The following is a 24,436-nucleotide window of genomic DNA, read 5'->3' as shown; positions in this document are numbered from 1 at the left end:
AATAACAAATGCTTCCCAAATCAAATACAGCAAAGGCAGAAGTAACCACTCTATGTTTACTGCATGTCATTGCTCCATTACCAATCTTTGAACAAACCTGGCATTATGCTATCTGTACACTCACCCCAGGAATAAATCATTAAAATGAGCTGAACCTTACCTACTTTGTATTCGATTTGTACCAATACTTGTTTTGTAAAATGAAGTGCATGCTCAACACTGAACATGCACGAATAAGAGCTGCCAGTATGCACCACAATTAGTGGGTTAAAATTCCACTACTTCTGCCCAAATCTTCAGTTTAATGCAGGAATGGGAACAGTTTCCTCAAGTTAGAGGGATCAACTTTTCTGAAAGCTGTCAGCCATTCTCTCTCACATGTCACTGATAAAAGGTTTCCTAGCAGCTCTCTTAAATCACAGAACAAGTAGTTACCCAGATAAAGAACCTAAAGGAATCTTTCCTATCCTCAGGTTAGACAAAATGCTATTACTCAAAAGGTATACTCTCCCATTAAAGGGTGAAACTTCTGTCTGGAAGAACCTGATTGTGTTTGTGCAAGGGAAGCTACAAGACAGAGAAAAATGCAGGCATTTTCTCCTCATATTCAATACACGCACACACACATTTCATTGCTCAGTTTCCTCTGTAGTGATGCAAAATTATATGCTTTTAAGAGGACTTCAGAAGCTAGAACACAAAACCATAGAAAATAGCAGGCTTTTTCTTGAACGTTGCTGAAGCAGTTATAAACTGCACTGAAGCAGTGTACATTCTCTCCTCCCGCTGGGCCTTTAGGTATTTTTTCCTGAGTTGTACAACAGCTATTACAGTTGTGCCTTCTTTCAGGAACTCCCTTGGGAGGTAAATGCACCTGAGGGAATATTTTTAATGTATTTCTAAGCACCAAAGCCATCAAAAGACTAATCCAGATAGAACTTCTTTTAAAAGCATTTCCTTGTGCTATAGTAGTAATGACAGCATTGATTTTTCAACCTTCTTTCCCCACCAAACAAGTTCTAAGTGAATTTCCAGATGCTCCTCGCTCCTGTAGCCATGTACTCTTCCTGTAGTTGTGCCAGTCACATCAGTAGACAACCACCCTTCAGTCAGTACATACTTCTATTATAACCATAGCTGCACACATGTATTGCCACAGCTTTTCTTCCTCTGTTTGTTCATATCTGGAACAGACAGATGATGAAGTAATCTAGCTGAAAGAATCACTCCATTTAGCAGAGGCTGAAAGTGCTGTTAATGAAAACATCCAGTAACTGACTCCCTTTGTGTCCCTGGGTGTATACAGAATAAGAATTACCATCTGTTCAGTCATGTCATTCCTTTTTCCCCATTGTTTCTCATCATTATTATATTACCCCACTTAGTCATGTCACAAAGACTTGTATATTGATCAAGTGACAGCAAAATAAGATGTCTGGAAGAAACACAGGTAGCAGTTCACAGCACCTTCTCCTGTGTGCTAAGTGAAATGTAAGCAAAAATAGACAAAGAATGCATTTCCGATCTTTCTTAAATTAATAGCCCCATTTGATTTTAATTGCATCAGTTGCACTCTACTTCAAAAAGAGCTAGAAAATAACCGGCTTGTGAAATCTAGCTTGTTTTTTCCATCACCTTCAGCTGGCCAATGTGCAAACTTTTTCTTTCAGCATAACCAGAGGAAGCACAAAACAAAAGCCATTTTCAGCCTGTCATAGCTTTGTCCCCCAGTGACTCTACTGGCTCCTAAAAGAGAAGATCTTTCCAGCTGTAAAGTTGCCAAGGATTCAAAGTGCCAGCCATGGGGAATGGGTTGGTGCATTCTTTGCCCATGAAACAGGTCTTCCAGGTTCCTGAAGCCTAGTGTAACAGCAGCTGAATGAAATTATTTGCTTACCCAAACCTTAACTAGAAAGGAAATAATTTCCTTCAAGCTATGAATACTGTGCACGTTCCCAGCTGCCTACTATTCCGTCTTCATCTATAAACATGAGAAACTTTTCCCTGACAGAATCACAATGAACCAGAGGTGTGGTTGATCTAATATTGATAATGTTTTTAATGTCCCTTCAGGTACATAATCTTTCAGATATGAGCAAAGTAACAATACCAAATGACTGGTTCCAAATGTTCAATTACTCCTTGGACAACTGAAAATAAACAAGTCACATTTCATTGTTTTGCTGATACCTTCAGTGCACTGCCCAAAACCAGTAAGCGTTGCCCTACAGATGGGATAAAGAAAACACTGAAAGTCATATCCAAGGTGCTCATATTCATCTTCAAGCCATAAAACAAACGGGTTTATCTCAGCTAATCAAAATGTCTCAGCTAACCAAAGCACGAGATAGTTCTTAACCCATAACAGAATGCTTATTTCTCAGGCACATACTTATCTCTGGCTGAATTGGTTTATAGCAAATGGTGGACATAAAACTACAATGACTTATACTGCTATGAGAACAGAAACAGACTGATTATAGATAGAATGTAATAACTGATTTCCAGGAGATCAAGATAGACATTTTCTGGTTTGCAATAATTAGAATAGGAAGCCTTAGCAAACTCAAAGGAGCTATTGCTTTTCAGTGACTATCCTCATAAGTATCAGTGCAGATTTCTTTTTAACGAGTCTGCCAATTTTGGACAAAATATTTTAGTGGTGTTTCAGATTTGTCTTGAGGCCTGTTAGGAAATACTCACAAATTTAACTTTCTGTCAAATGCTGTGTTAGAACGCTATTCTGACACGTTCTATGCACTTAGGATTACATCAAACTAGTCAGGAAGTTTACAGAGATTAATGTGAAGGCAGATCCTTACACAGAAGTTATTTAACTGAATTGCAAACTTATTTTATGAATCTTCTTGTCCACTTTTAATTAAAAGGAACTTGTATAAAATTTTGATGAATACTCAGTGAACTTAATTCGTATGGATGATTAGGGAAAAACATTGCAGCATACAGAAAAAAACAATACACAAACAGAACAAAACAGATTTTAAAGTAAGAGTCATCAAAGGAATATGCAAAAAATGCAACATACACATATCGGTTGATAGAAATAATCACTGGTCCGCTGAAGCCTTTGAAACAATCACAATCTATGCAAATGAAGGATATCCTTCTGTATAAATAAGAGCAAAATGGACTTAACCAGCCTATCTTAGCATTTCACCAGACACTCAGCCCTGATCTAGATCAACTGAACTCTCCTTATTTAAGGTTAGCATTAATTTTCTCCTTTGATTCAGTAGTTGGCCATGATTCCAGACCCATCAATGCTCCACCTTGCATGGCTGAATTTTTGTAACTTGCACAGCTGACCATGAGGGATTAGCTGTCACTGCCAACAGTCTTCCCTCCATAAAGGCCACTGAACAAACAGTATTGTGACAACAGTATATCCCACTAAGAGTTGATAGCTTGCCATAGCAGTTTGCATTAACTGTGACATTATACATTAAAATGAACAAAATATCCTCATTTGTGTTCCTATGTGTTCATGGCACTTTTGCATATTACTTATAAAGAAATAAAAGATGACTTGTTTATTTAATGTGAACAATCTTCCAGACAGTGTAATTCCAAGATATGTATAATGAAGCATCTTAATCTTACCATTGTCTTCAATGGAGAAATAGAAGATGTCACTGGTAGCATTACCACCTTCCTTCAGGATGTAGCTGATCTTCATTTCATCAATATCGGCTAAGAAAAGAATACGCTAAATGAATAAACGTAGAATTTTACTACAGAATATATAGGACATAGTTCATTCTACCTTTACTATTTGATTACTTACTAATAAGTTGGCTAATTTGTGGATAAAGCATTCCAGCAACGAAACTTGTATAAAGTGGCATGGCTTCTTACACTGGTCTATACTCAGCAACACAACATAAATTTAGTTATTAGCTCGAAGAACAATGGCAAAAAGACAGTGAGATATAGTTTTACCATAAATATTTATTTTTTCAAATACTAAAGCCACATCCTTGTTTCAGCACATTGGGAAGAATTACTTTGCTGTAACTAAATTGAATCTATTAGGAGTAAAGATCTGCCCATTTTTTTAGAGATCAATTTAACCTCAATCAGTTTTTTAAACTCTTCTATGACACACAAAACTGTGGCAGGTACGTTGGGACTGAATATGAGAATGTATTAAACAAATCACAAATAGGTCTAAAAGTCAATAAAATTTTGATTTGATATCCCCAGAGAATAGGGAAAAACCACCAGGATATTTCTATTACCCTAAAGTTGCAGGTGTATTACCCTATGCCACATTTCATCAATATGAAGACTTCAGAAAAGTCTTCTACTTTTGCTTTTATTTTAGTTAAATAAGCAACAATGTCATTTGATATAAAAATGTTTGGGATGTACCTAAATGTTCTTTATACTGCATTCAGCATTAAGCTGTTCTAGAGCTAATTCTGATCTACTAAGACACTTACTCCCCTGGGGTTACCAGTTGCTCTTGTTCTGGCATGGCAAATTTGGGTGCTTTCTGTCAATTGAAAATGTACGAAACATTCTTGAATCAATGGCAAATGATTTTTCACAACACTGTAGCATGGCAGATGAATTGCAGACTTCTAAAAATAAACTGTGTTATCATAATCTTAAAGCTACAACCTGTCTGGAAGTTACGGATAAATACATAAAATGGAGATAAAGACTTTTTCTCTCCCCAGATTGTTTTCTCTTGCAAAAGAAAGGTAACATACCTGAGCACATAAAAATAACGGAGACCTCTAATCCTATTATAGTGACTAATGAGAATTTTGGTAAATGTTGTCCCCCCTACTGATAGTCAAAGCACACTGGAGATAGGCAAACTCTAGGCTGGAAGTTTCCTTGTGAAAGCTTCCAACATACTATTCTATCCAGGACAGATGACTGACAGTCGTAAACCCAACTACTTAAAATCGGCTAGAGCACAGGGGCATTTATAGAGAGTCTGGCTGCTGTCACTGTGCCCCACCATCCTCTGAGGCTCTTCCCTCCACACAGGTTTGGTGGAGCTGACCTAAAGGAGGCCTCCCTACCTACTGAGCTTTCTCTGTGGAACAGAATCACAAAAAACATCACCCAAACTACTGAGGCTATACTGGGCATACCCTGCCTTTTTTTTTTCCTTTTTTTTTTTTTTTTTTAAATACTAGATTCAGTGATGTGCAGAAATATTAATCACCTTTCCAAACAATTCCCTCTGAAGACAACACTGATTTTTGAGCCTGGGTTTAATTTCCAGGCAGGCAAACAGGTACTTCAGTCTTCAAAAAGAAACTGGTGCGAATCACCATTTCAGATTTTATCCCATCTTCTTACGAGCAGTACTATGCTATGTACACAGTAAGATGTACATTTAACACACAGTAGGAAACACATTAATGCATGCACATACAACACAGAACTTTTCTACTGTGTCTTCATAGGTGAAACAAAGCTTCATTTCTAAAATGCATGTATTATAATTCTGATCGTTTGCATAAACTTTGTAGTTTAAAAGACACTACTTTCTAAATCCCTTGAAACAAAGACTCAAATAATAGAACATAAAATAACAGCTCATTGAGCCCAATTTTTATAAGCAAATACAACCATCAGCACCAACCTTGCATAAATGTTCTAATGCTCTCATTTCCGAGGCCAGTATTAATGATGAAGCCATGCTCCGGCCCATCTGTTATTTTGTACTTCAAGAGATTGTGTGGACTGTCTCGATCCTCTGCCTTTAGTGCCTTACTAGTGATCAGGAAGCCTAGATGCCCAGCTGGAAGTCTTCTCAGAGCAGAGGCACCCTTGTTCACCACTAACTGTGGCACTCTGTTGTCCAGTGAACTGATCTGAATCCTCATCATTTGGGGTTGATGGATCTCCTTGCTAGTGTCAGGGAAAACATAAAAGTTTGTGTGGGTCCCATCAGTCACAGAGAAGGAGAAGCTATCCTGGCTGGTTTCTGTACCATCATGTCTGTAGCTGATAAGATTCTCATTCAAGTCTTGTTTGGTGAAGCTGGTGGCTGGGTAGCTGTTGTTGTACAAAATCTGGCCATGCACTGGCACCTGAGTGACTGTGAATAGGAGTAAGTGGTCAGGTGTATCCCCATCTTCCACAGTCAGCTCAAAAGGGGTGATCAGCCTGGTCTCCCCTTCCTCGACAACCAGGTCACCAATAGTCAGAATTGGCTTTTTGTTGTCCACATCTATGATGGAGACCCTGAAGGTACGGAAGACTGGGTTATACCCATCTGTCACTTCAAACTCAAAACTGTCCATCTTCACCTCATCCTCTGCAGTGTGAATGTAGTAAATCTTGTTGCCAGCAAGTTGGAGTTGAGTAAAGGAAACAACGGGTACTCCAGGACTGTCTGAATTCTCTAGATGGCCCCGGGTTGGGGACCGGATGACACTGAAACGCAAATTTTCATCAGGACTGTTAATATCACTTGTGCTCAGCAGATCAGTTGTGAGTGTCACCTTTCCACCTTCTTTCAGAGTTACACCCTTGTTGATCACCTCAGGGAAGACCATATCAATGCTACCAATGGTAATATAGAAGTACCTGTCTATCAAGGCATTATTACCATCAGTAACATCAAATTTAATCAGATCACGCACTCCATGCAGGCCAGTATGAACATAGCGGATAAAACCCTGGTCTAAATCATCTTGTGTGAAGTTTGTGCCTTGTGTAATGTTGCACAGCACTTCCTCTTGTCTGTTCAGATGTTGTAGGAAACCCTGCACAGGCGCCAAACGGATGACATAAACAAGGCTCTTGTCCTCTGAATCGATGTCTGTGGCTTTAAGGTCTTGACTAGAGATGACCTTTGACTTGCCAATCTCTACTTCCAGACCATTGTTGATTGCCATCCTGGGAGTCTCATCATCTACCAGGATCACCGTAATCGGCACATTCTGCTCCACTGTGTGGTGTCCATCAGTCAGCTGAATTTGGAAGCTATCTTCTTCCACCTCTGAGTCATCATGTTCATACACAATGCTGGAAGCCTCCTGGATCTCCTCCAAGGGGAAGCTGTGAACAGGCACAGTGCCTGAGGAGAGCTGCTGCACAATCTGCCCATGCTTAGGAGGGACAGCAATAACAAAACGCAGTTCATCTGGAGGCACGTCTGCATCGGCTCCGCTGAGGATGGGCGTGTCAATCACCAGGCTCATCCCCTCAAGCACCATGAATTCACGCACAAACAGCTCTGGCTTTTCATCGTTGGTGGGGATGATGACAATGGGGAAGAACTGGTGAGGCGAGAAGTTAACACCATCAGAGCACTGGAAAGTGAATCTATCCTCCACAGGCTCCACCCCTTTGTGAATGCTCTGCACATAGTTGACATGGCCCAGGCGAACATCTTTGATGGAAAAAGCACTAATGGCAGTACCAGCTCTAGACTTCTCAGACCCAGGGGCTGGAGAGACGTTCTCCAAATACCCTGAAGTGGACTGAACTGTGACAATGCACAAGATGTCATCTCTGGGAGTATCTATATCCTCCACATCCAGCTGATCCAGAGTTAGAGTACTCTTCCCTCCCTCAAGGACACTGAGCGGCTCTGCCGCAACCATCACTTCAGGTGCAACGCTGTCCACAGGCAATATAGTTACAGCCACATGCACCCTTTGTACTGTGCTGCCTCCCACCACCCATTCACTGGAGAGGTCAAAAATGGTGAGATTGAAGGAATCATACCTCTTTTTCAAGCCAATCTCTCCACTGGTGTGAGCGTAAGCTACAGCTCCACTGATGAGGTCATGCTGGGTAAACTTTTCAGATCGCACTCCATCCGTGAGGATGTCACCCAGCTTGGGTGGATCCTGGACAATGAAGGTCAACACCAAGTCATCTGTATCCTCATCTGTACCCTGGATAAGCGACATAGTAATTTCAGTAGCACTGTTTTCCAGGACATCAATGGCTGCTCCCACCTGCCTGTGGCCACCAGGGAGAGAGATACTTGGGTTTTCATCATCCACAGATTGCACAGCAATCTTGACTGTGATTGGCACGTGATGGACTCCATCGCTCACTTCCAACTGGTAAGAATCACTGGCAAACTCATCACCACTGTGCTTGTAGGAGATGCGCCCACCAGCAATGTCATCTAGCAGGAAAGATTCCCCTTGCACCATCAGACCCTCCTCCAGATAACGTAGATGGCCATGCTCCGGAACTTGAATTACAGTGAAGACAATCTGGTCTGCAGATGTGTCCTCATCTGTGGCATCCAGCTGATTGCTGGTGAGAAGGAAGCTGTTTCCCTCAAGCACAGTGAAGCCTGTATTGGTGATCTGAGGTGGCTTGTTGTTGACTGGCTGTAGGAAGAGAGTAAAGGTACCTTGTAGAGAATTGGCAGCTGAATCCTCTACAAGGAACGTGAACTGAACCACCCGTGGCGTGATCCCCAGCTCCTGATGCGGGGGTCGATATGCCACCTTGTGGTGGTTGACCTGGGCTTGGGTGAAATGTGTAATGGACGTCTCAGGACTGTCGGCCAACACAATCTCTCCAGTGACCGCAGAGTGATTCTCATCTGTGTCAGTTGGGGGTGTCAGCAAAGTGTACTTCAGCTCCCTGTCATCCGTATCCAGGTCAGTGTACCGTAAGTAGTGCTTCTTAAAGACGGTCAGCTGGTATTCCTGCACTGTCATCTGCAGGCTAGTACCTGGGTACAGTGCAGGTGGCAGGTTGTCTACTGGTTGGACTTTGACAGCGAGCACATGCTCCCCTGACTGGTTAGGGGGGTCGTTGTCATCCTGCAGCTGGAACACAATGTGGCCCATCACTGGGCTGGTACTGTGAGCTCCCGTGTGCCTGAAGAACAGCCTCCCATCGAGGATGTCCTGCTGCAGCCACTCGCTCACCACCCTCTCATACACGTGTTCATCCTCCACAAAGTGCCAGGGGGAGGAAGAGGAGTCACTCTCCAATCCTGCTCTGCTTTCTTTGCTCTCATAAGATGCTGGTTGCTCTGCCTGACGCAGCAGCAGCTCACCAAAGCGGTGGGAGTGTAGCAGGGACACTGCGGAGTCCCCAGCCAGGACAAATCGGATGGAGGTATCATCAGAGTCAATGTCTGTGGCACTGAGGACAAAAGGTGAGATTTGGACGGTCTGGTGCTCACTCAGCACCAGCCCCGTATTTGCATTCAGCAGTGGTGGCTGATCATCATCAGGAGCAATAGTGATGGGGTACAGAAATTCGACCTGGTGCTGCCCGTCTGCCATGCGGAAAACAATGTTGTCGCTGTAGCTGTGCTCACTGCCATCGTGCTGGTATATCACCTGCCCTGCTTCTAGCTCTGCAGCAGTGAAGTACTTGCGGCTGGGTGGTACACCCAGTACCTTGAGCTTCCCATGTCGCAGGCCCCGCGTGACCCAGACCTTTACCTCTTTCAGATTGTCCTCATCGCTGATCTCCAAGTTGCCAGACAGTGGCCGTGACTGGCCCTCAAAAAGCATCAGCTGTGGGCCAGCCACACGACTGAAAGTGGCTACAGGGGCCAACGTGTTCATGGGCTTTACCAGGATCACAAAAGCAAAAGGCTCTGAGGAGGCGCCGTCAGGGTCTAGCACTTCCATTTCCACCTGGAAAAGCCGCTCTTGGTCCGAGTCCAGGGTAGGGGGCTGGTAGGCAATCTTCAGCTCCCTCACCTCCTGCTGCGAGAAGGCACCGAGGGGGCGGCTGGGGTCATCGGTGCTGAGCAGGAAGCCTTGCTGCTGTGGGTCACTGGGCCAGACAGAGGTGAGGTTGAAGATCAGGAGGTCCGGGGGGGTCTCCACGTCCTCAGCGGCCAGCACGTCCAAGGTGAGCGCTGTGAGCGCAAACTGGTCCACCTCCATCATAAGCAGCGCCAGGAAGCTGGGCTTGGGCGGCGTGTTGTCGGCCCCTTCGTGAATCCGCACCACCACCTGGAAGTACTCCCGCTGCTCCGGGCCGGCGGCAGGCAGCACGGACACCCGCGCCGGGATGCAGTCCCGGCCGGGGGAGGCGGTGGTCGCCGTATGCCGGTAGCGGATCCCCGCCTGCAGCACGGCAGAGCACTCTCCGCTGTAGCCGGCGGGCAGGGGCCGCCCCTCGGCATCCAGCAGCCGCCCGTAGGCGGGAAGGGGGCCGGCTCCGGCCGCCTCGGGGGGCAGCAGAGTGAGGCGGCAGCGCCGGCCGGGCTCACCCTCGGGGAAGCCCAACACCTTGCCGTCCAGGGGGAGGCTGAGCCCCCGCAGCTTCTCCACGGGCAGGGGCAGGTTGCGGCTGAGCAGGCGCAGCTGCTGGAAGAGCACCTCCACCTCCAGCGCGAAGGGCACGACGAGGGTCCGGCGGGGCGAGTCGTAGCGGAGCTGGAGGCGCAGGCGGTACCGGCCGGGGCTGCGGGCCCCGAAGTGAGTGTAGGTGACCTGCCCGCGGGCGAAGGCGCAGGGGAAGCGCGGGGGACGCAGGGCGCCGGCGGGCTGCGGGGCCGGCCCGCTCCCCAGCACCGCCACGGCGCACCTGTCCCCCGGCCGCACCCGCAGCACCAGGTCCGCCGCCGGGTCCAGCGAGACGGAGCGCCCGAGGGGGACACGCAGTCCCCGCTGGGAGACCAGGACGGCAGAGGCAGCGGGCTCCGCCGGGGGCTCCGCCGCCCCCCGCGCACTCAGGAGCCCGAGCAGGAGCAGCAGCACCGCCGCGGCCGGAACCCCCGGCGGTCCCCCGGCCATGGCCCGGCTGCTGCGGGCCGTCCTGCGCTCTGAGCCGCCCCTCGCCCCGCCGGGGCTACTAAATGGCCGGGCCGGGCCGGAGGGGGGGCGGTGGGGGAAGCAGGGCCCTCCCCCAGCGCTGCAGCGGGGGCCGTACCCCAGGCACGGCGGCGAGGTGCGGGCTGAGGCGGCGAGAAGCCCGAGCGACCCGCGTCCCGGGGCGGGCTGCCGAGCCGGAGGGGAGCGGGGGGAGCAGCAAGCCCGCCCCTGGCCCCGGAGCAGGCACGGCCGCAGCCTCGCTCCCTCGGGCGGTGCGACGGCGAGATTAAGGGCGGAAAACAAGGAGAGGTAGATGAGGCAGGAGAGCGGGAGCGGGCAGGTGTTGGGGAGAGGTAAGCGGAGGCAGAGGGGAGCAGGCACCCACGGCTCGGCCGAGCCTTCCCCGGCGGGGACGGGGTTCGTCTCGCTGCCGGGGTAGAGGAGCCCGCACGGCGTACAGCAAGTACCTGCCCGCCAGCAGCTATCCGGGTGAAAACCCAAAATGCAAGTTTCCTCTCGAAGGGGGAAGCGAATTCCGTGTGGAGAGGAGCAGATGTAGAATTTCAAAGCCAACACGACCCCTTCGTGCTCTAGAAGGGGCTATTGATATTTCATCTTTTCACACAGACGGAAGTTTCCTCCCCTTCACCCCCAAACTTGGCATACAGTTCATGCTATGTACAGACAGTAAAGGGGGAAATCGGTAAAACCACGCTGACTTCAGGATGTTTGCTTACTACTAAGCAATTTCTCACAGCTAGAAAAAAAGGAAGCATTCCTATTCAGTTTCACTTGCAGGTGCTCAGCCCTTGCTCAGGCTCTCTGCTGAGGACAGCAGATAAAAACACTACTGGATTTTAAAAACCACCAAGGTTTCTGTTGGAATTAACTACTGTGGTTTTTAGTATTTTGGACATTTACCCTACTATTTCATTAAAGGAACAAGTTGCTTAAAGCTTTATTTACTGTTTATGATATTTTCCAAATTCTTCAGGAACTTACCGAGTCCCACTGTTCACAAAGATGAATTGCTTACCCACTCTTAACTACCATAAAATAGGAATGGGCTTTTCACTCTCAAGTGTTTTGCTTGTGTTGATATTAATAAAGATACTAGAACACATATTTGAAAATAAAGTGCATAGGGAAACCAAGTACACTTCTCTGGTTTAGTACAAGGTTTAAACTAATAGCAAATGATGTATATCAATGACTTTTTTTTTAAAGCATAAGGACTTCCTCATACATGAGTTTCCACATACACTAGACAGCAGTTCTGTACTCAGTGGAAGTGTTCTCTGCAGTGAAGACTGAGCCCCTGGTGTGGTTGACACTTACAAACTTTTACTGGGACTTGTCTTTCAGGAACCTAAATAAGTCAGCTTATTTTCCTCAAGCCAACTGGGCAAATACAACTGGACTAAGCAGTAACAAAGAAGTTGCTGAATAATGACTTACAGATAGAAAGGGGTTTTCTGTTCTTGCTAGATTCAAAGCCATTATGCCAAGTTCTGTTCTTTGGTAGAACTGTGTAACCAATAACACGAGTTACCCACTGAAACTTGTGTGTGTGTGTATATATATATATAGATGCACACACAGGCATGCAAAGTCCACAAAATTTACATTTTTTCCATCCTTAATCAAATCCATTTGTTCTATAAGGAACAGTTGCAGTACACAAGGTCTATGTAAAACCCAAAGATTGCATACTGTTCCCATCAAGTTTCCTGGAAGGTAAGACAAATTTTCCCATTAAAATAAACTGGAATGAGAAATGTGTTCAATTACAATTTTTATCTCAAGAGTGTGTTGGACAGGAAATATTGAGGAATTGCTTTCCTATGTATTTGTGCTCAGCCTGCTTCTTTCAGTTTGTTGTGAGGTAGTATAATTTATCAGATATATGATCGTGCACCAGAAAAAATAGACTATGTATTATGAAGTTACAGAACCCCGACATTAGTGTTGACAAACTAAATCCAAACTGCATGCAGTGGTTCTGACTGCCTTGCTCACACCAGTTCTTGACTTTGTGCCCAGTACAAGAATAATTTTCTCCTCTTTCTGTTTCACTGTCTTTTAAAATATTTCATCTTTATGTCACTGAAGCCCAGTCCTATAAGCATGTAGACATAGGTGCTCCATATGACATGTTAAAATTGGTGGAAATGCTTTCATATATGTTTGCAGAAAAGGAGTATTTGTTTTTGCAGCTCTTAGGACCTGATTCAAAGCCCTCAAAGTCCTTCAATCACCTTTCAGGCGACTTTGATGGGCTTTGGATCAATGTTATCTATACAAGATATATAGAATCGCGTTCAAAGAATTGTTAAACAAAATCAAAGTTTTACTTGCTCAAGTAGCTTCATTGTGCCTCAAACATAGCAGAGCAGCTTCCTTCCTACAGTCATGTTCCAGTTAAAAAACCCCCACTGTATTCCAATATTAAAGCAAGTTATGACTAACAGTAGAGATCAGACAGTCAATAAAACATGGATGCTTGATATCAGTGAAAGATTCTAGAGATCTTCATTTACCATCACGTTAGTCTAGTGTTATGGTAGCATAACTACAACTAAAAATGGAAGTTGCCTATTTTTCCTCTATGTTCTACATATCTTTTTTTAATACTCCTGATCCCAAATTAGGCTCAAGAACATTTCTGCTCTATATTCACATAAGAGCATAAGGCATCCATAGCTAGGAGACAGTCCAAACCTTGGTGCAGCACAACATACACAAGCTAGGTCCTCAAGTTCTAAGTCTAGGTCATTTAAAAAAAAAAAAAAAAAAGCAGCAAAAATAGTTACTTAGAGGGTTCATTACGCTGGAAAAGAAAATCTCCACCTGTTCCATTAAAAACCAGTATATCTTAGTTTAAGTGTTACACTGACAAATTGTGTTTAAAGAAAGCGAAGCTAAGGAACTCCTTGCAAGCGTTCCCTTCTGAATCAAAAATTTTCTTAAAATCACACAATTATAATTAATTTTGGGTATACAAGCACTGATGCATGTGTAAACCTCTAGCAGCCAAGAAGGCTGAGCCAATCTGAGTTCACTGTAGCAACGCTCTGATGTGTTGGGAGTTAAGATTTCAGAGCCAGTTACCACAGAAATTATGACCTGTAGCCCAAAACAGAAGATGGATTTTCCACAGAACTAGACTTACAGTAATTACACCGAGATCCTTTTTCAATCGCACAAATATACATAAAACTGCAACCAGAAAGATGTCTGAGTGAATATTTGCTACATAAGCAATGCGTGAGCACTTTAAAAACAGACAATAGGTCTCCCAAAACCTCTTTCTGACAATTAGGTTACTTCTCACACTTAACAGTGAGCATTATAAGCAAGTCTTAACAAGCGTCAGTTAAGTGTGTGGAAATATACAGAGATACAACAATAAATTGATATTTTTGCTTACCTTGGAATTTGTTGCCCAGTTGCCTCTGAATTCACTAGTGGTTGTACGGCTTCAGCCTACTCCAGTTTAAGTCACCAATCTTATTGTCTGGACCTTCAGTAGTTTGAAACAGTCCTTTTCATCTAGCTTGGTTTCAAGTTTTCACACACACAGAAAAAAAAAGAATACTCAGCTACTAGTGTTAGTCCATCTTCTTGTATATCACATCTTGAAGTGAGGTAGGAGGAAGTGTTTTCTCAGATTGATGTTGGAGACACTAGCTGGAGGGAAGGGACTCCTGAAGGTACTCAACTCAGAAAACATGAATGAATCTGAAAAAAAAAAAAAAAAGGCATAAAAATAAGTAGTTTATTGAATTAACCTAATGAATATAATTATTTTGCTAAGTGCATCACTGCATCTACTTTGTTTTATTTTTCATATATTTGTTTCATTTGTGAATGGCAGTATTAGATGCAGCAATGACCAAATTGGACAACTGTCCCCCACCCTGGAAGTAGTTAGACCTTAATTCCATAGTAGTAGCGTCAATCAAACACTGCTTTGCAAGGCTGAGCATGCTAGTGCTACTTTCACTTAACGTGCTTTTGATAACAATTAAAGTCAGCAAATTTAACAAAGTTCTACCTTATGCAGGTGAGATGCCCTGGTTTGGAAGTGTCAGGACCCTGCCCCATATCCTATGAGAACTTCTGCTGTGTGATCTACCTTTCTTCTGCCCACACACCAGGTGCCAAACACCCCTGTTCAGAGGCTGAGAGTAGTGTGCCAAACCCTGGCACTTCACACCCAGGGTTTCTGCATACATACTTGCATTCATCTGCATGCTACCTTTGCATTTCATACAGGGCTTTGCCTCGCCACCCCCCCCCCCCCAATTAACGTAGTTCCAACACTATCTGTCATACCTCTCTTCAGGAGGAGAGAAAAACTCTTATCGTATGGCATTACATGATGTTAGGACATATTGAGCTATACTGTATCATGCCACAGGGTCTAACTGGATGAATGAATGAGAGCAAGCATGTATGTGTACTTTCAGGCAGCAGACTTGCTGCACTTTACAGCTTACAGGGAACCAAGTACCTTAGAAGAAAACAGAGTGGATCTGCAAGATCTCATACCATGAAATGTATGTACCTGTTCTGGTAAAATAAGATGTTGAGATGCTTCTGCTGTACCTTCAGCAATGCTCTCTACTGGGAATGGTTGTCCTGATCAGCTGCCTATGTGTGTATAGATAAATGTGGGTGTGTATATATGTACAAATTTGATTTCGAAAACTCAGCAGCTTTATAGGACTTTGGGGATAACAGCATTGTAATCCTTAAGAACTAGAACCAGGTTATAAACTTCAGTTCCAGGCTAAGGTCTTAGGATTGCGCTACTGAAATCCTTTCTTCTGTTGTATAAATATTTTTTAAAGGGGTTTAGAGTATAAGTTAAAAAAAAAAGCAGAGGGGTAACTTTTGGAGTAGAAAGTACCACTGAAGACCCTTCCCTGAAGTCAGTGTACATAACCATCCAGCAGAGAACATAGCCTGGAGATACATCAGCCCCTAGAACCTGGCTGTTTTGGCTGTACAGATGAACACCCACACAGTCAGAAGAACATCTGCTGCAACTTCCCATATCAAGCACATACTTTTGAGGGTTTTTTTTAAAAAGTGTCTAAAAGCCCTTTCACAGCTCCTAATAAATTTCCATCTCATTTCTGCACTGGCTGAAGTCTTGTCAACATAAGGAGGAATAGCTGGGGATTCTTAGGAACTTTAGCATGAACCAAGAGCTATCCACTTTTGCACCTTTTTTAGAGAGAGATCTGGTAGGGTCAGTAAGCTAACACTACATGTTTGAGTGGAATGCTAAGAATATCCTCAGTAAGTAAAAATCTACTTAGAGCAGAGAAAGGAAAAATATTGGGAAAACTAACAAAGATCAAGTTAATTTGTACAGTGTTTAATTTGTAAAGTTTTATGTTTCACTCCAAATAAGTAAGCATTTCACAGTTGGAGGTTCAGCAGATGCTTAAGAGTGTTTTGTTGTATCAGTGTAATGCCTCCTCACTTTTTAAACAGAGGAAAACAAAAGCATTCAAGAGGCTATTTAAATAGTGATAGGAATAACCTTATGACTAACATCTCTGACTCAAAAAATCAGCCTTATATTGAGGGATACTGGGACCTTCCACACTTGTTCATTCTTCCTCCATGCACTCCCCACCACCCCCTCCCACTGTAAATCAACAAGGATTTACTATAATGCTTGAGGTAACAGTCCTTAGGTATGTTTATCTTCAAAAGAGGTCATTCACATTAAAGAGTCCATATCCATGAGATGTACTCTTTCTTATTTAGCCTGATGCTGCCAGTCTTGCAAGATGCAGGGACATTTGTCAAGGCCTGCTTCCCCCAAGTTTATTTCAAAGAGACAGGATGTCATGGGATCTGAAATGATCATTCACGCAACACCCCCCACGCCTGGTCAGTTGAAGTGCTGACTTACATACTTCATGTTAAAGCACAGGCCTCCTTGCATTCTGGATGAGCAGATATGATCAATGAAAGCAAACAAATGCACTAATTAGAAGCTTTTCATTTAAATTATTTTAGGGTTAAATCACAGTATTACTATGAGGACATAAGGTATTTAAATCCATGTGCAGAGTAAAAGAGCTCCCTCTGAAGTTTTTTTTAAGTAGATTTATGAGCGGTCAGTCTTCACCTAGAACTGAGAATCTTCCAACATTGTACAAGCGCATACGATGGCTTCATGATGTTCATATAACAATTCTGCATATTATTATAAAAATACAATTGCTAATGAAGAACTTTATAATTATTACAAAACAGTCACAAATATTGTGATGACATTTCCTAAGCAAACAGTATATGACCAGCTTGTCGTGGTTTAACCCCAGCCAGCAACTAAGCACCACGCAGCCGCTCACTCACTCCCCCCCATCCAGTGGGATGGGGGAGAAAAATCGGGAAAAGAAGTAAAACTCCTGGGTTGAGATAAGAATGGTTTAATAGAACAGAAAAGAAGAAACTAATCATGATAATGATAACACTAATAAATTGACAACAGTAGTAATAAAGGATTGGAATGTACAAATGATGCGCAGGGCAATTGCTCACCACCTGCCGACCGACACCCAGCCAGTCCCCGAGCAGCGATTCCCTGCCCCCCCCCTTCCCAGTTCCTAAACTAGATGGGACGTCCCATGGTATGGAATACACCGTTGGCCAGTTTGGGTCAGCTGCCCTGGCTGTGTCCTGTGCCAACTTCTTGTGCCCTGGCTGGGCATGAGAAGCTGAAAAATCCTTGACTATAGTCTAAACACTACTGAGCAACAACTGAAAACATCAGTGTTATCAACATTCTTTGCATACTGAACTCAAAACACAGCACTGTACCAGCTACTAGGAAGACAGTTAACTCTATCCCAGCTGAAACCAGGACACAGCTAAAGCAACATACAGGTTCTTCCTTCTATATCAACATTGAAAATCTAAACACTAAGTAGAACTAAGCAGTCTATGAGGAAAAGAATATAGATGGACTACTTAGTCAGATGTAATTAAAAAAAGAAGGTAGCAATTTGGTATTGAAAGTGATTGAATACTATTCAATTTTTAGAAAGGTCTGTTCCATTTAAACAGAAAAGAAAAAGATGCTGCAGCTGCCATCCTCAGGACCTCTTTTAGACCCTCTCCATCTTGCAGCTGCAGAGCACAAATGAAGTCCAGGAGCTCCCCATGGAATGCTCCAATAGGCATTTCATACCATAACTCTCCCCTACGATGGAGCCAGAGGCTTCATTGAGTTTGATTGACAAGGTAGAGCAATTGGGCAGTGACACATACAAACATCAAGGAAGCTCCCCTGTGCACAAGGCTCCTAAACTCATAGCTTTGCTGTCCCTTTGCTAATCTGCAGTAGCATTCTGGGGTACACAGACAAGGCTTGAAAACAGTGGACTTTGAAAAGACCAACTTTTTACTTGCATAATCTTAAATGTTAGTGTCAGATCCAAAGCGTTCTGCCCAGACAAAACAGTATTCTACCACAAGGAGAGGGGGAAAGCAGTCTTCAGTATCTGGCTACAGGCTCCACATACACCCTTGGGCAGTTCTGCCCAGTTCCCCCCCGCCCCGAAACAGGTTCTGCAGAGCGAAGGGGAAAGGCAGTCACCTAAAATCATATACTCCTGCACACACAACAGTTCTACCCTGTACAGCGAGTAGGAGCAGCGTTTGCCTTTAAATGCATTCCCAGACTGCATGATTAGTACAAGCGTGTAACAACAACAAAACCAATCCTTCCTCTTCTCTCCAGGAAAGTTAACATCTCATGGACCTTACAATAATTGCTGCAGAACACAAAGGTAGAACTAGACAGCTGTATTGGGAGAGGAGTATTTTGAACCAATGTGCTTTCCAAATCAATTTAACATAGTTAGAAACCGATGAGCATATCCAGTGACTATCCATGAAAATAAGATCAGGGATAAATTCTCTAACCACACAACAGTCCAGAGCAGAAACAGATATTGCCTTAGACCTCAATTAAGAGAAAAAAAGGACCGTGACCAAAGGCTAGACACCACTATTTCATACATTCATATTTCTATAAATATATGCAACACTAAAAAATTTACAATGTCCACCTTTTAAAGCTGTACTTATATACAAATGTAGTGAGATCCCAATGGTTATGTGCACCTTTGAAGAAGTATAGAAACAGAAAGTAGCCTTTTATTCTTCTCACTCAAGTTTCAAAAACATTTCAGTGTACACACGCTTCATCTGTGTTTGACTTCTGGTGGCCAAGTAGCTACGCAGGCATGTTTACCGAGTGCATTCTACAGGTTTCCTTCCCTTCTTCATGCTGCAGGTGTTCCCTCTGTGACATTTCCTGAGTTTATAGAAGATACACAGACAAACTTCTGCCAAGGTAGGTCAGGTTGCTAATTTATCTAAATAGTCTACTGCCCATAATCTTCCTTCCATTTTAAATGAGTAAATCCCAAACCATGCATTCGGTTCTTTGAAATGAATAGGCTAGTCCTTCTTAATACCTCTTAGTACACTTTAGAATAACTAGGAAAAGGTCAACAAGGTTGTTCACATGAACACTACCAACATCAGAGAGGATTAAAGAATCAATAGCTGCCCTCAGAGATCTGCTCAGGTAGACTAGCCAGCCTTTCATGCAAGCAGCCCACTGTACTCCAGGCAAAACTACTCTGACAGGATAAATGGCTAGAAAGCTTTAACTCTTTCAGGCACACAGAAGAGCTGCCTGTTCACCTCTGCACAGAGCAGACAAAAAGTTTGCAGAGTAGAACAGGAGCACATTTTTGATCCACTGTTCACCACAGAGGTTTATTTGAGAGGCGTGGGCTCCTCTAGCTGTCGCCCTACTGGAAGAGAAACTATAATATTTTAGAATGCATCTCACCACCTATGAAAGTTGGTAGATGTGAAAAATAGACAAGAAAGTAAGTCAAGCAAAGTCAAAGAAATCTGAAGCTGAAGCAAATGCACATTTTACCACAATACAGAAATTAGCAATAAATTATATCCATTAAACATTTTTAAAAAATCCTTTTATTTCCATAAAGTTATATACAAAAAGGTATCTTTCCAGATTTCATCACTGTAATTCTATTTCACACGAAATGAAAATGGCTGATATGCCAAATATTTTCTTCCTATCTTTGCTCTAATTCATTCTAAAACAGGATTAGATAGATTTAGTCTTCCATGGCAATTTGGCCCATTTCATCAATTGGCTTTATTTTCATCAAATGTGCAACCTAGCAACTTTACTACAAAACCAGCAAAATTTTCTTCAGATCCATTCTTTAGCAGAGTATAATTTGATAACTCTTTGCTCACCCACAATTGTTAGAAGCTACTGCCACTCTGGAGACTTGCTCCCTGTATTTACAAAACCAAAAGCAGTTGGGTGGCTCCAAGAATTGGCCATTGCTTATATTTTAAAAGGAGAAAATTGCACATTTTTTTGTAATATTTGATGACTGATGGATTAACAGAAGATAACATATAGGAAGAGCAGCGGGATCGGTCAGAAATCCTAGGAAACCAAAATGAAGTTAACTCCGTTTTATTTGTAAAAGCTAACTTTTTCACTCTGTACTCTTATGTTTTAGTCCTATTATTCTTTACCTAAGTGTAACCCAAACTTAGGAATCTGAGCTGAATCTGTCCCTGAAGATTCCTAAGCCCTGTACTAACTGTTCAAATTGTTCCAATTTTGATGAAGAAATATAGAAGAAGGTTGCACAAATTAAAACCAAAATCAACATTTCAATATTCTACTATGAATGAACTTGAAGTTGTCCTGTATTTGTATCAGAGTTACTCCACACAGGTTTATCTTCAACAACATACTGGGGATTTTTGGCATGTGATGCGCTGCTACATTGACACAGTGATATATCTGCTTAGGATCTGTGAAACCAGATGCTACCCACCTTATCTGCACCATCTGCTCTGACATAGATATCAGAGGATCTACGTTCAAATTCTAGCTGTTGTATGTTAAATATAAAGAGGATTTAGTTGGCTGCTAGTCAGTGATGCCATTCTGCTCTAGGGAATCATATGCACAGTCCAATATTCAGGGGATCTGATCCATATCTTTCTTTTGGACAAAAACCCTTGTGTTTCTTTAAAAAGCTAGAGCAAAAGTGCATTGCTAGATCACAGCAGTACTTTTCTGAAATTCCTATTCTGTGAAGTGAGAAATATTTCCTACTTGTTTAGCTTCCCTGTAAAGCAGAAGAATAAGAGTACTCTATTGCCAATGCTAACCATTTGAAAAACGACCCCTTTTGCACCACTACAAAATACCTCTACCCATATGTAATCTTTAAAAGATTCTATAATTAGTCTTCTCCTTCTTACTGCGTTGTTTCTATTTATGCTAAATGAGAAAGTTACTCAGATTCATGGGACAAAAGAGACTGAACGTAGGTGCTTGTAATATTACCAAGCTACTTAAAACAGCCCAGATAGGAGGAGAATGAAAGCAATAAAACCCTTTTTCAGGGTTTATATGTCAAGTAAGTAAGAGTAGACCAGGGTTCACCTGGAGGTTTTGCTTGTTTTCTTCTCTGATAAAAAGGTTCTCTTGCAAAGGAAAGCACTGATTTGACAGAAAAAGACCAGCTTTTCAACACAGCTATCTACTTCAGTGGTATGAAGTAGATACTTAGGATGCTGAGAGCACTCATTAAGCCAGTGGAACCAGCTGACTCCAGGCAGGACTCAGGAGACAGGTTCAAGCCTGGGTTCCCAGCAGCACAGCTACATGCGAGGATGGTGCCAAAAAGAAAACGTGCGGCACATGTCCCCCAGGCAGCCTGGGGCAAAAGGTAAAGTGGGCACTTGAACACAGGTCTCCCACAGCCCAAATTAATATCTGGGCTAGACTAGATCAGGTGAATCCACGCCCTTGGAGAATCTCAGGTTACTCTTAACACAGCATAACACATCTTAAGGCTTTTCCCCTTCAGACATCTCAGCATGCAGTTTCTTGCCTATTCCTGTCACCACATTACTGTAGAGAAACAGCAAGAGACTTGAAAAATTCACTTTTTTCATGCCCCAACTTTGAGAAAATAGTTTCTGACTTCAGCCTTTTAGAAGACCAAACCTATAAAGTCTACCAAAAAACATGCACAGGATATATATATTTGTTAACACTAATGTCTACAGTTGGATGTTCATGCACCCTGCACATGCACCCAAATTAGGTGTCACACATTCTAAGGCAGAGTAGAGATGTTGCAAACGTCACTAGAAAGATGCTGCTCAATAAAAGCACATGCAGAAAAAAATAACTAATGCTGTGTCTCATTTTGTTTGTTTTTCCACCCTGCCTCCCCAGGAAGAGAGTCATCTTTGCCTTTAACTAGTGCATCTGACTTCCCATACACACACACACACACACTTTATACAATCATTCCTCTATTAACAGGAACTGGCACAATGCAAGTAAAGGCTAGGCAACTTTGTGAAAAGGAAGACTGCTCACAGTAAAATTAAACAAATAAAAGGCTAGAAAAGAAGTAATTAGAAAAGAGAGAGAAAGAGCTCTCCCATCTAAGCAAGAAACCTCTTTTAAGCAGTTTTGCTTAGGTGGGGGCACCACCACTCATTGATCAAAGCATCACTTATAAGACAGTAGGCACAAAACTGTCAGAATTCTTCTCCCATGATCCCCAACTGTGCACAGCAAGCAAAAAGCTAAGCCTCCAGCTAAGGTAGAAGAAGATCTATCAACCCATCTCTCCAGTACTATATTGCTAGATAGTCAATATATAAATAATTGACTTTATATAGTAATCAATCTACATATATTGACAATATATAGTGAGTCAGTAATAAAGCAAGAGATGAATCAGATGCTACAGGCATTGTATGAGACTCCCATAACAGTCCTACTTTCTTCCAAGTCCCCTGTCCAGAAGCAGCCACCATCAATAGAACAATAACTTACACTTACCAGTAGTCCCTCAACAAAGCATATATCTACACAGCACTGTATTAAATGTAACTCTTATTGCCAGTTTAGTCTCTAAAAAAATTAAAGAATAAAGAAGGGCTCCCAATTGATCGACTTTTCATATATTTCAGCAATACCCTTGAGGTTAGCATTTGGCAGTTTAATTTCCTAACACGGATGTTGGTGTATTTTGTCTCTCTAGGATAAGTCTCAAGTACACAGAGTCCAACACTGTGCAGGGGTAGCAAATCACTTCCTTCTGAACAACTGCTTCTCTTCCTAATATTTCAAAATCTCATGTTCGAGATTATTTTTAAGTTTGATAGTTCTATGGTCTGTAAGATGACAGAAGTGCTTTATGTTGAATACATACATGTGGAAAACTGCACTGAAAGCTACCTCTAGATTTTTGTGTATCTTATCAGAACTCAGCGTAAAGTTATAACTTTGTTCAACTCAGACTATAAAATAGAAGAAAGGTCTGAGACTAAGTGTTAAAGAAACATATTCTATTATTCTGCCACATTGTGTTGATGCTGGTAAGTATCAGGAAATACAAAGCTCTAAATAGCAAATGAGAGTTTTCATGCTAGGAATTGCAGACAGTGTTTAAGAGCAAAGTGCTTCTCTGAGATTTAGTAAAAGATCAGAAAGTCTGCTAGGCTGATACTAAAATCCTCATCAACACCAACTTTGCAGCAGCTAAGGATGCAGATAGGGTATAATCTGATAAAAACCAAGAAGTTCACAGGAGCTCCGGCAATAAGATGACTTTTGTTCCAACTGGAGATTTATTTTAAGTTTTGAATACTTTTTCAAGACTAACTGGTACAGTTCAATGGAGGAGCTATCAAGTTTAAGAGTGTTCACAAGTACAATACTTTACATTGCCGGTGTAAACAGAAAGACAAATACCAACGTTACACAACACAGCAATTTTATAATAATCTAATAAGATTTGGCTATTGGCATTACTAGTGCTCTTTACTTCATTCTATACTACCGAGTTCTCTATTTATTGATTCCATACCTCAGTAAAGAAGTTTTTCAAGTACAGCATCAGACTGAAACAATCATCATACATCTTCAGAAACCACTTCTTTGGATAGGGGCAATGAGTTTACGGACCATACTTGATTGCAAGGTCCACAACACACCCCAGGGGCTCACAGGCAGTTTAAACACATGTAAGGAATCAGGGGCTTAAGCAGAACTGGCTGTGCACAGGTACAGCAGCAAACACAAGGCATCTGATACATAAGCAAGGTTAACACAAACAGGTAAGAGATTCTCAGGAGGTATAAAGTACTATCACTGCACTAAACTGGAAATAAAATTACAACAAATTTGGAATATATCCTACTGTTTCTCTCCTTTAGTGAGCCTCAGGCACTCAGACCCAACCAACTGGTCTTTATTTGTACAATCCTACAGTCACTGTGGCCAGTCAGAAGCAATTCCACCACTCGCACAATGACAAAGTTTGAAAAAAAGAAGTTGTTATTTAAAGCTTGAGTCTTTGAAAGCTGATGCTTTAAAACTTTTTTTTAAATAGTCACATATAATTGTAGTTTTCATTTTAAAAGTTCTACACAAATTTACTCACTATGACTGCAAAACATAAATACTGCCTTAACCCTGATAATAGCTCAATCAGTAAGAGATAACAGCTATACTGATTTATTTGGTGATATAAAGTCAGAATATGGCTGCACTAGTT

At 42.6% G+C, this 24,436-nt stretch overlaps 1 protein-coding gene across 1 annotated transcript in view; it reads right to left on the bottom strand.

Moving 5' to 3' along the window:
- The window catches only part of FREM3 (FRAS1 related extracellular matrix 3), a 73,904-nt gene extending 63,177 nt beyond the window's left edge, over positions 1-10,727 (bottom strand). Inside the window, exons 1-2 of the mRNA XM_075040183.1 lie at positions 5,627-10,727; positions 3,622-3,711 (exon numbers count right to left, since the gene is read on the bottom strand). Coding sequence (XP_074896284.1) covers positions 3,622-3,711; positions 5,627-10,727 — 5,191 coding nt within the window. The remainder of the gene's footprint in view (positions 1-3,621; positions 3,712-5,626) is intronic.
- Between the last annotated feature and the right edge of the window lie 13,709 nt (positions 10,728-24,436).

Source organism: Buteo buteo, chromosome 1 (assembly GCF_964188355.1).
Source record: "Buteo buteo chromosome 1, bButBut1.hap1.1, whole genome shotgun sequence".
Lineage (NCBI taxonomy): Eukaryota > Metazoa > Chordata > Aves > Accipitriformes > Accipitridae > Buteo > Buteo buteo.
Note: the sequence above shows the minus strand (reverse complement) of the source record. Positions and strands in the feature narration are given on the sequence as shown.